Source organism: Plasmodium relictum (genome assembly GCF_900005765.1).
Source record: "Plasmodium relictum strain SGS1 genome assembly, chromosome: 2".
Lineage (NCBI taxonomy): Eukaryota > Apicomplexa > Aconoidasida > Haemosporida > Plasmodiidae > Plasmodium > Plasmodium relictum.
Genome location: NC_041680.1, coordinates 159101 through 174259, shown reverse-complemented (window position 1 = coordinate 174259; position 15159 = coordinate 159101). Strand labels below are relative to the sequence as shown.

The window sequence follows — 15159 nt, the reverse complement described above, 5'->3', positions numbered from 1 at the left end:
TTATTTACTTTATCTTTTTGAACAAACTTAAAGTGTTACATCTGATTCTTTTAAATTAAGTATTAAATAATAAAACAAAAATTAAACATATAATATATAATATATTATATATTGCTTTAAACATAAAAGAAACAAATGAAAACTAATAATTCATATAAAATATACAAAAATTTAAGAATTCATTAAGAAATGTTCTTAAACTGAAAAAATATACGAAATAATATTAAAATATATTTCAATTTACTTTTTACAAAATGCCTCAAAAGTTATATTGGGCTCCTTTATTTTATATGTAATTTCTGCTATGTCTCTGCAAACATATATAATTATAAAATTATTTATATACACTTTTAATAAAACAAAAAAGTATAAATATATTGGATGAATGAAAAAAAAATAAAATAAAAAAATAATAAAAATCAATACAAAACAGCCATTTTTTTTTTTTTTCAAGATAATTATGTAAAATTATATATTCGTTGAATATTTAAGTATGGAAAGAAATGTAGAACCAAATAAATATAATTTAAAAAAAAAAATTTATTTTAAAACAATTATGAGTTAAATTGTATATATATTAATATTTTCATTATTAAATTTTTTTTTTTTTTTTTTTTTACCTAATATTGTATGGCTCGTTTCTTTCTTTAAATATGGTCGTATCATCACATTGTATTACATTTTTTATTTTTTTTAAGTTTGTATAATTTCTTTTTTCATATTTCTCTTTAATGAAATGATACGACGCATGCGTTTTTTTTATTGAACACCAAGGTGCATCTGTCTCTAATAATAAAAGATTTAAAGGTATTTTTTTAACTGTATTTATATTTTCGAAAGTTTTTAATGAACATCCATTTACCCCTATATACAAATTTTTATAATTACTTATTCTTTCTATTATTTCCTCTTTATCTGTAAAGCTATGAATAACTGCTCCAACTTCTTCAATTAATGGCTTATATTTTTCTAAAATTTCAAAAAAATTATCAGAACAATTTCTCATATGTAGAAAAATTGGTAATCTAAATATCTCTGCCAATTTTAATTGATAAATAAAATATTTAATTTGTATATATTTTGGACAAAAAAACAATCTATCAAAATCTAATCCTATTTCACCAATAGATACAATTCGGTTGCTATTATTTATTATTCTTTTTTTTAATGATTCTAAATAATTTTCATCTTTTTCATCATAAACAAAACCAGGAATTTTAAAATCTTCTTTTATTTGTTCATCGGAATTTTTTTTTTTTTCATGAACTATTTTTGTATTTGTTAAATTTAAGTTATTTTCTCTGCTTTTAACTAAATCTTCATTATTTTTATTTTCCTCTAATATGTTTTTCTCATTTTTATAATATTTTACAAAGTCTTCATATTCCTTTTTTGCTAACACTTCTATTTCTTCAATATGTTTTTTCCCAGTAAATTCATAGCAATTTGTTGGATGCACACCAGCTGTTAAAAATAGAAACTTACACTCAGGATCTGTTTAAAAAATAAAAAAAAAGTGTTTTAAAGTTAAATTTCACTAATATTTTATAAAAAAAAATTAAACCATATGTTTCACAAATTTTAAGTGATTTATCAATATCTTCTAAGCACGTGCAAGTTATTATAATCTTCTCAACATTATTGTTCTTTGCCCTATTTAAAACACTATGTGAAAAATACACAATTAAAAATATAAAAAAATAATTATATATATATATATATATATATATATATATATATATATATATATATATATAAATATGTTTATGTTGTTACTATTTTAGATCGTTTTCATGCTTTTTCTTATTATAAATTCCATCAAACATTTTATCAGTTAAATTTGCACCTATATCGATAAATAAATTTTCTTGATTATCCATTTTCCTTATATTCGTATTTTTTTTTACGATAATTTTTTTTTCTTCCTTGAACACTTTACCTTTTTCAAAAAAAATAAAATATCTTATATTTTTTAACACTTTAAGACTTTTAGTTTTTAAAAAGATATTAGAGATATAAAATAAAAAAATTATATATTTAATAAAATAAAAAATGAATCGCATATTTTTATTTATTTATTTTTTTTTTTTTATCTCATTCACGTGGAGTGAAAAAAAAATATGAACATTATTAAGATCAAAATCTGTTATATTTAATATAAATTTAAAAAATTATTATAACTTTTTATTAAATGTTAAAAATTTTACCAAAATAAAAAAAATAATAAAATCTGAATTAATGATTATTTTTTTTTTTTTCAATGATTATAATGAACTGAACTATAAGAAAAATAAAAAGGTGTATTCGTTTTTAATATATGATATATTTCTTTAATATTCTTTTCATTTTAATTTATAATTTTTCTTTTTTTAAATAAAAAATGTTTACATTTTTGTTTTTAGAAAGTCACCTTTCAAAAGTGTAATATTTTGTTTTAATGTTTTTATTCTTTTTTTTTTAAGTTTATTATCTATCTTTAAAAATAACACATAGATAAATTTATCTCATATTTCAATAGTAGCACAATACATTCTAAAGTAAAAAAGTTACTGAACTTTCATTGTTGTGACGTTAAATCATTTGAAACCTTCATTATACTAATTTTTTAATTTGTATTATTTTTTATTAAAATATCATTCTAAAAACTTTCTAAAGTAATACACTGATACTTGATAAAATACTAAAATCCATTACTATTTTAATTACTTTAATAAAATATATACTCAAAAGATACAAAGAAAGAATCCTACAAGTTTCGTAAGAATAAAATAAAAAATTCATACCTATTATGGAAGAAATAATTTACAAGTTAATATTATATCTTTTTATTATTTAAAAGAAAAAATTGAAGAATAGAAAAAAAAACTATAAAGAAATATAAATTTATTTTTTTAAAAATATTATATCTCCTTATAAATGTTTTCTAGGAAGTTGTATGTATAATCAGACATATTTTTTTACAATATATAAATTAATATGTGCTTAAATATTTCTTACTATAAAAAATAATTACATAAATATTTTGATATATTATTTTTAAATCTAATAGAAATATATTACAGACTCACTTTTATTAAGTCCAAAGATAATTTTTTTTACATTTGTATATTTTTCATTGATTTCTGTTTTTTCAGCACAATTAAAAATTCAATATTTTTTTTTTTTTTTAATTAAAAAACATTATATATTATAGCTAACTTTAAACTGAAATATTTATTTAAACATGAAAAAGTGATAACTTTTTTTCTTTTTTTTTTTTTAACATATTTAGCTAGAAAAAAAAAAAAAAAACTACTAGTCTTCATATTTTGGTTGAAAGGTTTTTCTTAAATACCATTTTGCAAGACTTAGCTAGAAAAAAAAAAAAATCACTACTTTTTGTATTTCCGTAAAATTCTGTTTTAACAACTTTTTTTCTCTCTTTTTTTTTTTAAAATAAATTAATTAATTTTATTTATTAATTTATAATCTTATTTTTAAAAGAAAATTAAACTGTCTTTTTCTTCATCCAAAATTCTCTTTAAAATTTTTAAAAAAAAACATAATTTTATTATATATTTTAATTTATACACTTATTTTTTTTTATATTAAACCAAGAAAAATGAAGATTTCTCTAAGTTTCTTAGCTGCTTTGTGCATGATATTTTTTTTTGCCATATCTGTTAATGTTGTATCAAGTAGAAACCATGGAAGCAATCAAAATTTTAATGAAACAGAAAATGCAGCTAGAGCAATTAGAAAGTTATTAAATGGTGAAATAGACTCTATCAAGTTAGAAAATGGAGATGAACTAAAAATAGAATCCAATGATGAAAACTATAAAGATAATGAAAGATATAACAATTACTCATTTATAAATAATTATACAATAGAAAATGACAAAAAGGATTTATTAAGAAAAAAAGATCAAAGCAAAAATATAGAAGGCAACATAACAGAAGATAAAGAAGATTTTTTTATTTTAGATAATCAAAGTATTGAAAATATAGCAAGGTCTTTTGCCTTGGAAAATAAATTCGATGAATCTGAATCTGCATTATTTGAGCAAAGTCTTAAAAATATTATTAAATCATTAAATAACTGAACGTTATTAAACAATATAAAATTTTTACATGTATGCACACAATTAATATTTTAATGCTGCTAAGCAAAAGAAGCTAAAAAATAATGGACAATTAATAAACAATTAAAATTCTTTTCTTTCTTTTTTTTTTTCTTTTTTTTTATCATTAGATTTTTTAAAATAAAAATTTTATTTTAAGAAAAGACAAACAAAAGTATATGCAAATAATAATTTTTTTATTAACATTAATTTTTTTTTTTAATATAAACAAAAGTAATAGTTTTAATAAAATCTACATGTTATATAAAAACATTCAATAAGAAAATTAAACATATTAAACAAAAATAATGTAGATAAATAAAAAGAACTACGATATAAATACTACACAAAAAATATATATAAAAAAAAAATGTTAAAAAAAGAGATAAACCAAAATATTATTTCTTTTTAATTTAAATGTTAATATTTTAGTAACTTATTTCATTATTCTTCTTTAAATTTCCTAATTAAAATCAATAAACTTAAAACGTTCTATTTCATCATATATAACTGACAATACTTAAAAGCATAATTTTTTATCTCATGAAATGTTATGTTCATGTGGCATATTGAATAAAACTTATTTACTCCAGATAAAAAAATGGTATATCTTTACATAAACAAATATAAAAAAAATTATAATTTTTCGGAATTTCATTATTAGATCTTTCATTGAAAATTGACTATATCATGCAAAAGTATAAATATAAAATAAAAATATTTATTTTTCATTATTATACATGAAAATATTAGTAATTTAAATTCTTTTTATTTTCCTAAATACACATTTATTTAAAGCATTCATTTAGATATTGATAATACTTATTTTAAAACTTTATAGAATCCAATAATAATATGAACCTTAATAAATAAATGTCTAATTATTATATTTTTTTTCAAAATATATATGTTTGCAAACCTCAAATATCAGAACATTTTAATTTTATTCTATGTTATTCATGAATATATTAGTATCTCCAAAACATATTTAGGAAAAATTTTATTTTTTATAAATTCATTACTTTAAAAATGTTTTCATTAGAATAAAAATCTTATATAAAACCTGTTTTATGATTAAACAGCAGTAATAATGAGATTTATAATGGTAATAGTAAAAAAAATGTTATAAAATTCTCATTAAATATTACATTTTTATTATGATAATTAAAATAAAATTTACTAATGAAAAAAAGTAATTTTTTTAATTTTTTTTTCCTATAACAATACTAAATGCGTTAGTTTAAGTTTGACAATTTACAAAAATATATTACTCATTTAATTATAAGTTAATATCACAATTTTTTTCACATTCGTTGATCAATATACTAAAAATTATCTAAACGAAATTTTAGTTGTATATATACATTTAGTATATGAGACTTAAAAATGTTTTTAAGAAAATAGACAACATTAGTTATATAAGTTTTATTTTGAAAAATTGTATTATTTATAGCAACATAAAATTTGGGATTATTGAATTATATCATTTTATTTTTTCCTATATTAACAGAGAAAATATGCCTTGTCGGCAAGTGTCAGAGAAAAAATTTTAATAAAATATCAAGATTTCTATTTTATACTACTATTTATTATAATCAGTATATTTTTTTCTTAAGTAATAGATTCGTGAAATTTTCTCCAAATTATTAGAATATTAAATTTTTACTTTTTTTCTTTAAGAAAATAGTCTTTCTTTATATTCTTTTAAAATAAACATATATCAATTACCCTACGAAAATTTAAGTAAATCTAAACAATTTACAAAAGTTTTTCCGAAATAATATTTATTCTTCTTAGCTTTTATTTAAAATTTTACTATCAATCACAATATTTTTAAAATTATAATATTAAGAGTTAAGTAAAATAATATGAAATTCATCCATATTAACATAACATTCTTTATAAAAACAATCTGTAATTAAACCTATATCCCTCTGTATGCGTTTTAGTAGTTTTCTTCAGCTATTAAATAAAATATTAATTTACACAGTACACTCTTCATTTTATAATGGTGAAATAATATAAAATATTAAAATGTCCTTACAGTTTCACTGTAAAAAGTTTAAAAAGATTTTATTTATTTTTTTATCTATGTTATATTTTGTTCTTTTAAATATATTTTTTAAATAATAATATGTATATTTCAGATTTGTCAAATGAGTAAGTATTCAATATAAGGAACTTAACAAATTTAAGAAATTCTTACTTATTCTATTAATGTTCTAGACTATAATTAGTTAAGATAAAAAAAGTTTTAAAACAATTGCAATACATATATGTAATATTTTAAATCATATATTCTTATCATTTTTTCAAGTACAAAACATTAAATTTATTATATCTGACTTTTTTTTCTTCTCTCTCAATTTCTCTAAATTTACTTTTCATTATTTATTTCTCTAATTCAATCTCTGTTTATACTTATATAGCTTGTTATTTAATTATTATTTTTCATATTAATGAAAATTGTTATAATTTTTTTTTATATCTTTTAGTTAAGCAATTATATATTCCATCTTATTATAATTTACCTTTAAAAAATCCCAAAATTAAATATTCATATGTTTTCATGAGTAGATAAAAAAATATAATCTATTTGTTATATAGCAAAAATAAAAAATAAAAACAAAATTTGCATAATATTTCAACTTATAAAATTTATTTTCATTTTAACTAAATTAGAAAAGTTACAAAGTTGTTCTTTGATTCATCCATAAACAAGTTAAATTTGTCAAAGCTAATTTGTTCTGTCTTATATATTTTTAACATATTACAAATAAAAACAGTTTTTTTTTCTTATTCCATAAAATATTAATTGGAGTACTTCCAGTGCAAAAATTAACTGTCCTGTACTTTTGAAATTATTTTTATTTTTATAGATACTATTAACTAAATAGTTTTAAAATACGTTTTCACAATAAACATAAATAGTACATATAATAGTTATAACTACAGAATAAAAACTATATAACTTTGAATTTTTCTCGAAAAGATACAGAAAATATTAAAAAAAAATATACTCGATGAACTAAATTAATTTTTTGTTTTTTAATAGTAAAAATTTTTTGTCTTTATTTAATTGTTAATTTATACATAATAAATTAATAATGTACATATAATTTTTCTATTATTTTGAATCCCACATTGTGAAGTATAAAACTTTAAATTATGCATCTCTTTTTTTTTTTATTTATATCTACTTTTATATTAAAACTTTTATATTTTATGTAATAAAAAATCTACAAAAAATGAATAACATAAATGGCATTTAATTTTTAAAGTAATTTTAAAGGAATTTAAAATATATTATTTAAAAAATAAAGTAGCTTTTCTCTTTTATAAAATCATTTAATAACATTTTCTCTTGTTTTTCAAGAACTCTTAGGGAAAAAATTACAATTTATAATTCCAGATTTAATATGGATTATTGTAGAAAAAATTAATAAAACTAGATAAATTTTATGCTTAGATTAATTGAAAATACATGAAATAATATAACAGAAACATAAATGATAAAAAAAAAGTTTATATTTATTATAATCTTAAAAAATTAAAATGATAAAATAAATTAAATTTTTTTTTGGTTTAATCTACAGTACATTAAAAAATATTTATGCTATTAAATAAAAATTTAACTAGTAAAATAGTTTATATATAAAATATCCACAATACGAGTTAGGATATTTTCGTAGCAAAAATATAATGAAATTTCAAGTATATTACAAAAGCTGTTGAAACAATATATTATTCACTTTTGTGTACTTAAATATTTATAAATATATACATTAAAATGACTGTAAAAAATTATTGAACGTATAAAAAAGGTCATTATTGTAAATAGTTTAGTATGATAATTTTCCTTTGGTAAGTATTGTATCAATTATAGAATCTATATAAAAATTTTTAAAATAATAATGAATGTATTCTTAATACACATTTATGTATTTTTTTTATGGAAAAATGATAAATATAATTTCTGAATATTATATTTCGGGATAAAAATCAATTTAACAAAAAGTGGATGAAAATGGAAGAAAAATAATCATAAAAATATATTATTATGTTCAATGAAATAAATGCAAAAATTAAAAAAAAGAGAATTAGTAGATGTTTAGTAAAAATATTCTGACAAACTTAAATTGATAAAAAGAAAGAATAAACGATCATTTTAGTATTGTTTTGTTCTTGTTATCTGTAAATTTTACTATTAAAAATGAAATTTTAAAGAGAAAAATATCAATTTAAAAAAAAATGATGTATCAAAGCTCTCTTATTTTTCTTTATAAATCTTTATTTTTTACTAAAGATAATTTTTGTCAATTTAAAATGGATTTAAATTATTAAAAAGAAAAAAAAGAAGAATATTTGTAAAAAGTTTAAAAAAAAATGAAAATTGTTTTTTATATGGATATGTACTTTTTTTTAAGATTTTTGTTATAACAAAAATATGCAGAAAAAATTAAGATACTATTAATATTATATTTTTCTTAGTATTACTAAACATTAAAATAGGTATTTTAGACAAATTTTCACTCTTATCATTGCTAAACATTTTATTATTCTTTATAATTTATATATAAATAAATCATTTATTAAATTTGAACATACTTTTCCTAGGAATTAAATAAAACCAAAGAAAATTTATTTTTAATGATATTCCGAAATTTTATATATGAAAACAATTTTTTTAGAAAAATACCTCAATTTGAAGTGTATTTTGTATCACTGTGTAAGAATTATGTATTTATTGAAAATTTGTTTTACTGCCAAAAATATTAAAAACAATATTTAAGAAAAGAACCATTCTTTTTTTTCTATTGTTGATCTCAAATGCTGATTTTGTAAAAATTTAAAAATTGTTGAAATTAGCTTTGCAATATTTTTGGAATAAAAATCTATATTCTTATTTGTCTTAAAATTTTAATGAAAATATTGCTGAAGTTAAAAAACATTACATATAAAAAAAAAATATATTAAGTTTTTTTTCGAAAAATTTTAATATATTTTTTAGTTAGATTATTTAATTTTTACTTTATACAAGCAATAATTTGTATGTAGAGTAATTAAAAATCGTTTAAAATTTTATATGAAAGTAATTAGAAATATAAGTAAATATTTAAAAATAACACAATAGTAATATGAAAATACCTTTACATTTACCTCATTTTATTATTTAAAAAAAAAAATTTGATGTTCCATCTATAAAATATCAAAGTATTTTTTCTATTAATACGTTTATCAAAATATGTTTTATCTAACAATATATCTTAAATATATTTTTAGTAATTGTAATAATTACCAAAGATTCTAATTTGATATCGAAAAAGGTATTTATATTTACGACACGTTTCATAGAATAAAACGTTTACCTAAGAAGTTTTCCATTTATTTTTTGATTTAAAAGAATTATGATTCTTAATTTCTCTAGGATATTTATTTACGAAAATACGAAGAATTTTTTAAATATACCATATGATTTTCTTCTTAACTTTGAAAATTTCCTAACAATTTGCATATTTTTGGATAATTTCCTTATGAAGAATATTTTAAGTTTAAATATACTTCAACATTATCTTATTTGCTTTTCTAATAATTACATCAATGGTGAATTTATATATTTATTTTTTTTTTTACTAATAAAATTTTCATATTCCACATTATTCACTTTATAGATATTTTTTATTTTTAATTTAAGATTGTAATGAATTCACTAATTTTTTTGATTTACTTTTAAGTGAATATAATTTAAAAAAAAGTGAAATTGACATTCACTTTATAAAGTAACAGAATTACACTACATTAAGTCCTTTAAGAATAGGGAGTGTTGGCTGATAAAAACAATTAAAAAAAACTATACTTTCTGAAAACAGTTTACTAAGAAACTTAAGTGGAATATAAAAAAAAATTAAAGCATATTATTTTGTTTGGAATCAAAATATGAATATGTTAATATGCAGAATACGTTCCCTGCTAATGAATCATACGATTGATAATTAAAACTACAGCACGTCATACATATCAAAACATTTTTATTACAAAAATTGTTTTATATTTTAATATTTGGAGAATTATAATAATAAGGAGAAAAAATAATGTATTTTTTAGTACCCTTAATATAAAATTTAAAGAATAAATAAAGTATTTAGACAGCGTAGGGTAAATAGTTATTTTGTTTTTATTAAGTGTATATTTTCCTATAAAATGAAAAATATAATAGAGCTAACATCTATTGATTTTTTGAATAAAATGCTACATTTATTATTTATATCATTTTATTATTCTTCATTAAATGATAAATTTACGTCTCTGAAAAGAGAAGCAAAACTGTTTTTAATTAATCTAAAGTTGTATTTGTTTTCCCTAGAATGAGAGGTATTTTTTGGTGAAAATATTATAAAGAGTATTATGAACTATATAAGTGTGTATCTTAATTAAAAAAGAAAAAAATATACAATATTACAGTAAAATATACGTTCATTTAATACATACAATTTAACTAAAAAATATTATAATATATATTTTTCATCTTTCTTTTTATTTGCAGCATAATCTTAATAATAAAAAAAAAGAAAACAATTAGTATACAAAATTATTTAAAATATGCATATTTATAACATATTCATAATGTATTTCATTTCCATCAAAAATATACCAAAATAAATTAAAATTTAAGAATGATAATTCCTTAAAAAAGGAAAAAAAGGACAAAATAAAAAAAAAATACAAAAGTATATTTCCAAAGTTCAAATATAAACAATACTATATAGTATTATCAAATAAAAATTTCATCTTAAAATAGCAATAAAAGTTCTATTAAACACCCTCAAAAAAAAAAAAAAAAAATTGATTTAACTATAATACTTCTAGTAAATTAATCATAATATTTTATTATATGTATATTTTTTTTTGTACTTTAGGAAATTATATATAATAAGATATTGAATTTAATTTTATTAACTTATATAACATATTCTATAATTAACTATCTATTTATTTAGATTGAATAAATACCATGCTTATTTTATAATTAAATTAAATAACGTGAAATCACACCTAATATTTTTATTACTTTAAAATTTGTTATCTTATTTCATTTATTAAAATTATATCTTCAGTGATCCTTTGGTGTTATTTTTATTTTAAGACGTTCATTTATTTTAAAAATATTTTAATAGTATAAACGATAAATTATTTTATTTTTTATTTATTTGCATCAAAGTAAAATTATTTTCATTTGGTTTATTTAAAGAATTACTAAAAAAATTTTTTCCATCTATATATTCATTAAATATAGTATTAATTTATTAGAGTTAATAATATAATATAAAAATGTAATTTATTTTTTAGTTAAATAATAAATAAGTAATAAATTATTTATATAATATATTTGATTATTTATATTAATTGCATCATTATTTAAACATTTATATTAATATTTTTATAATAGTATTATCTATTAAATAATAATATATTAATATTAATTATTTTATGTAATTATTTATTTATATAATCAATTATAATATATATTAATTATTAATATTAATTATATTATACATTAAATTATTTATATTAATTTTATTGCTTATTTATTTAAATTCTTAAATATTAATTTATTATTTATTTATTTTTTTTATATTAAATATTGATTTTATTATGATTAAAAAAATATAAATATATAAATCTTTTAAATTATATACTTATTTTTATTTACTTTTAATTAATTTTATTTATTATTTCAATTTAAATTTATTAAATACAATAATATTTTATATATTTAATTAAATATTTATTTTGACATAAACTATTTCATTATTTATCTATTAAATTTATAAACATAAACAAATTATTTAGCGTATATTTAAGTAAAAACAATATATATATATTTAATAACAAGTTCAATTATTTATAATTCTTATTTTATATCTATATATATATATATATATATATATATATATATATATATATATATTTTAAATATTTTTTGTTTATTTATTATTAATTTGTATTATTCAATTAATTAATTAATTAATTGTTTATTTTATTTAATTATTTTATTATTTTATATTATTTAATTAATTATTATATTATGTTATATGTTAATAATAGTTTAATTAATTATTATATTATTTATTAATAACAAATTATTTATTTAATTTGTTATATTATTTATTTTATTATCTTATATTATTTAAATAATTATTATATTATTTATTAATAATGAATTAATTATTTATTTGTATTATTTTATATTATTTATTAATAATGAATTAATTATTTATTTATATTATTTTATATTATTTATTAATAATAAATTAATTATTTAATTAATTCGTTATATTATTTATTAATAATAAATTAATTATTTAATTAATTTGTTATATTATTTATTTTATTATCTTATATTATTTAATTAATTATTATATTATTTGTTGATAATAATTTAATTATTTATTTATATTATTTAATTTATTATATTATTATTTATTTTATTATCTTATATTTAATTTTTTATTATATTATTTGTTAATAATAATTTAATTATTTATTTATTTTATTATTTTATATTATTTTATTAATTTATTATATTTGTTTATTTTATTAATTTATATTATTTAATTAATTATTATATTATTTTATTAATTATTATATTTATTTATATTAATTGTTTATTTATTATTAGTTTATATTATTTATTTTATTAATTTATATTATTTAATTAATTATTATATTATTTTATTAATTTATTATATTTGTTTATTATATTAATTATTTGTTTATTTTATTAATTCATATTATTTAATTATTTATTATATTATTTTATTAATTATTATATTTATTTATATTAATTGTTTATTTATTATTAGTTTAATTAGTTTATATTATTTATTTTATTAATTTATATTATTTAATTAATTATTATATTTGTTTATTTTATTAATTTATTATATTTGTTTATATTAATTATTTATTTATTTAATTTGTTAATTATATGTTTATTGGTTTATATCATTTATTTATTTTTATATATATATTCATTTATATTATTTAATTATTGATTTTATTAATTTATATAAATTTATTTAATAATTTATTGATTTATATACATTATATATTATTTAAAATTTTTATTTAGTAGTTTATTAATTTATATTTTTAATATTTATTTGATTTATTCATATTTATTTTTCTTTATTTATCTAAAATTGTTTATATTTGTTTATTTAATTTATCTTATTTGTATTTAATCAATTATGTTATTATTATTTTTTTTTTTTATTGCATTTATTTAGTTTATTTGAATTTTATTTATTTTTTTATATTACATTTTATTTTATTCATCTTGTTATTTAATATATTTTGTCTAATTAATTTTATTTATTTTGAAAATTAATCCAATTTTAATTATTTACTATCTTTTTTTTTTTTTTAAATTATTTTAATCTTATTACTTAATTTTTTCTATTAATTTATTTGTATTATTTTAAACTATTATATTATTGAATTTATAAATTTATTTACATTTATAAATGTATAAAAATTTATTTTTTTTATTTTATATTAAATTTACATATTTTATATATTATTTATAAAGTTTCCTTTATTTCATTTAATTTTTTTTTTTTAATTTTAATTAATATATTCAATTTAAAATTTAATTTTATTTCATATTTATAAATAATTTATAAATATTTACGATTGTTTTATTTATTTTAATTAATTTATTTATTATTTTCTCTATTAATTTTATTTTGGTGATATTATAAATTATTTTTTATTATATATTTCATTTATTAGATTTTTCGTTTTATTCTTTATTATAAATTTTGATTTATTAACTATATTATTTCGATAAGTTTTGTATTTCTTTAAATTTTATTAGTATATTTATTAAAATTTTTTTAGGGAATTTATATAAAAAGAACTTAATTGAATAGTTTTTTTAATATTTCTAATAATTTTATTTGTATTTATTTTTGTTCATTTTATTGCTTTCTTAATTATATTAATTGTAATGTTCTATTATATCAAGATTAATTTAAAATAAATTATTTTACTTTACTATGTATTGATTCCATGATAAGGTGGATTATCTTTTAGAACCTTTTTGTATAATTTATTAAAAATGCATAAAAATTAAAAGATAATTTGAAATATCTTTAATCAAATTTAAAATATTCATTTTTATAAAACCATCTATATAATGATATATAAAAATACGTGGTATATTAATTATATTGTTTTACATTGATGTATAGATGGACAATGAATAAAATTTTAATATTTTGAGTATATGAATATCTAATAATTTATATAAATGTATCTTTAAATATTTTTTATAAACATTATATGTTTATCTTAGTTTAATACCAAAAAAATTGTCTTTTTTTTTTCTTTTGATAATTTGATAATGGAATTTTTTTTAGTTGATATAACTATACCTATCAACAGTAAATATACGGTGTTTTTTATAGTTTAATGTAAATATATGTAAATGTTCTCTAATTCTTTTTTAATACCTCGAGAAATACTAATTATGAAAAAAAATTTCACAAAAATTATGCACATTTTAGTTGTTTATTAATTATATGTATAATTAAAATTAACATATATAAATATGTAATTAGTTGAAAAAGCAAGATACTTTAATTAGCTATAATATTATCTGTACTTTTTTAATTCATTATTAATAAGAATTGTTACCTCAAAAAAAATGTAATGTGTAATTTTTTTTAAATAAAATATGAAAATTTTAACATAAAATATTTTAATTCCATTGTACAAAAAGAAAAATGTGGAATTTATAAATCTATGTAATAATAAAGCAAGCACTATTTACTCATTAGAAAAATAAGGAAAGTAAATAAAAAAATATAATAAAGCTTATAAGAAAATTTACATATTTATTTATATATCTCTTTATGGTTATTTTCCATGATCTTCAATATTTGTTAAAATTTATATTTCATTTTTTTTTTCTTTATCATTACTATTTCTATTTCCTTTATTATTTTCTATTTAATTTTTTCTTTTCTTTTTTCATTGATATCTTTATCCTT

The 15159-nt window shown here is 15.3% G+C and overlaps 2 protein-coding genes across 2 annotated transcripts, besides 1 other annotated feature; one reads left to right on the top strand and one right to left on the bottom strand.

Annotated features, from left to right (window-relative positions):
* Positions 1–4: 4 nt before the first annotated feature.
* On the bottom strand, positions 5–2063 carry PRELSG_0205300 (TatD-like deoxyribonuclease, putative; the record flags this gene model as incomplete). Its single annotated transcript, XM_028679834.1, has 5 exons — positions 5–47; positions 245–310; positions 621–1494; positions 1565–1665; positions 1777–2063. 5 exons carry the CDS (start codon positions 2061–2063, stop codon positions 5–7), a joined length of 1371 nt encoding a protein of 456 aa, XP_028535514.1.
* A 1538-nt stretch (positions 2064–3601) lies between these two features.
* On the top strand, positions 3602–4084 carry PRELSG_0205200 (conserved Plasmodium protein, unknown function; the record flags this gene model as incomplete). Its single annotated transcript, XM_028679833.1, has 1 exon — positions 3602–4084. The coding sequence occupies one exon, from the start codon at positions 3602–3604 to the stop codon at positions 4082–4084; it is 483 nt and encodes a 160-aa protein (XP_028535513.1).
* Positions 4085–12114: 8030 nt separating this feature from the next.
* Positions 12115–13089: a sequence feature.
* Positions 13090–15159: the final 2070 nt, after the last annotated feature.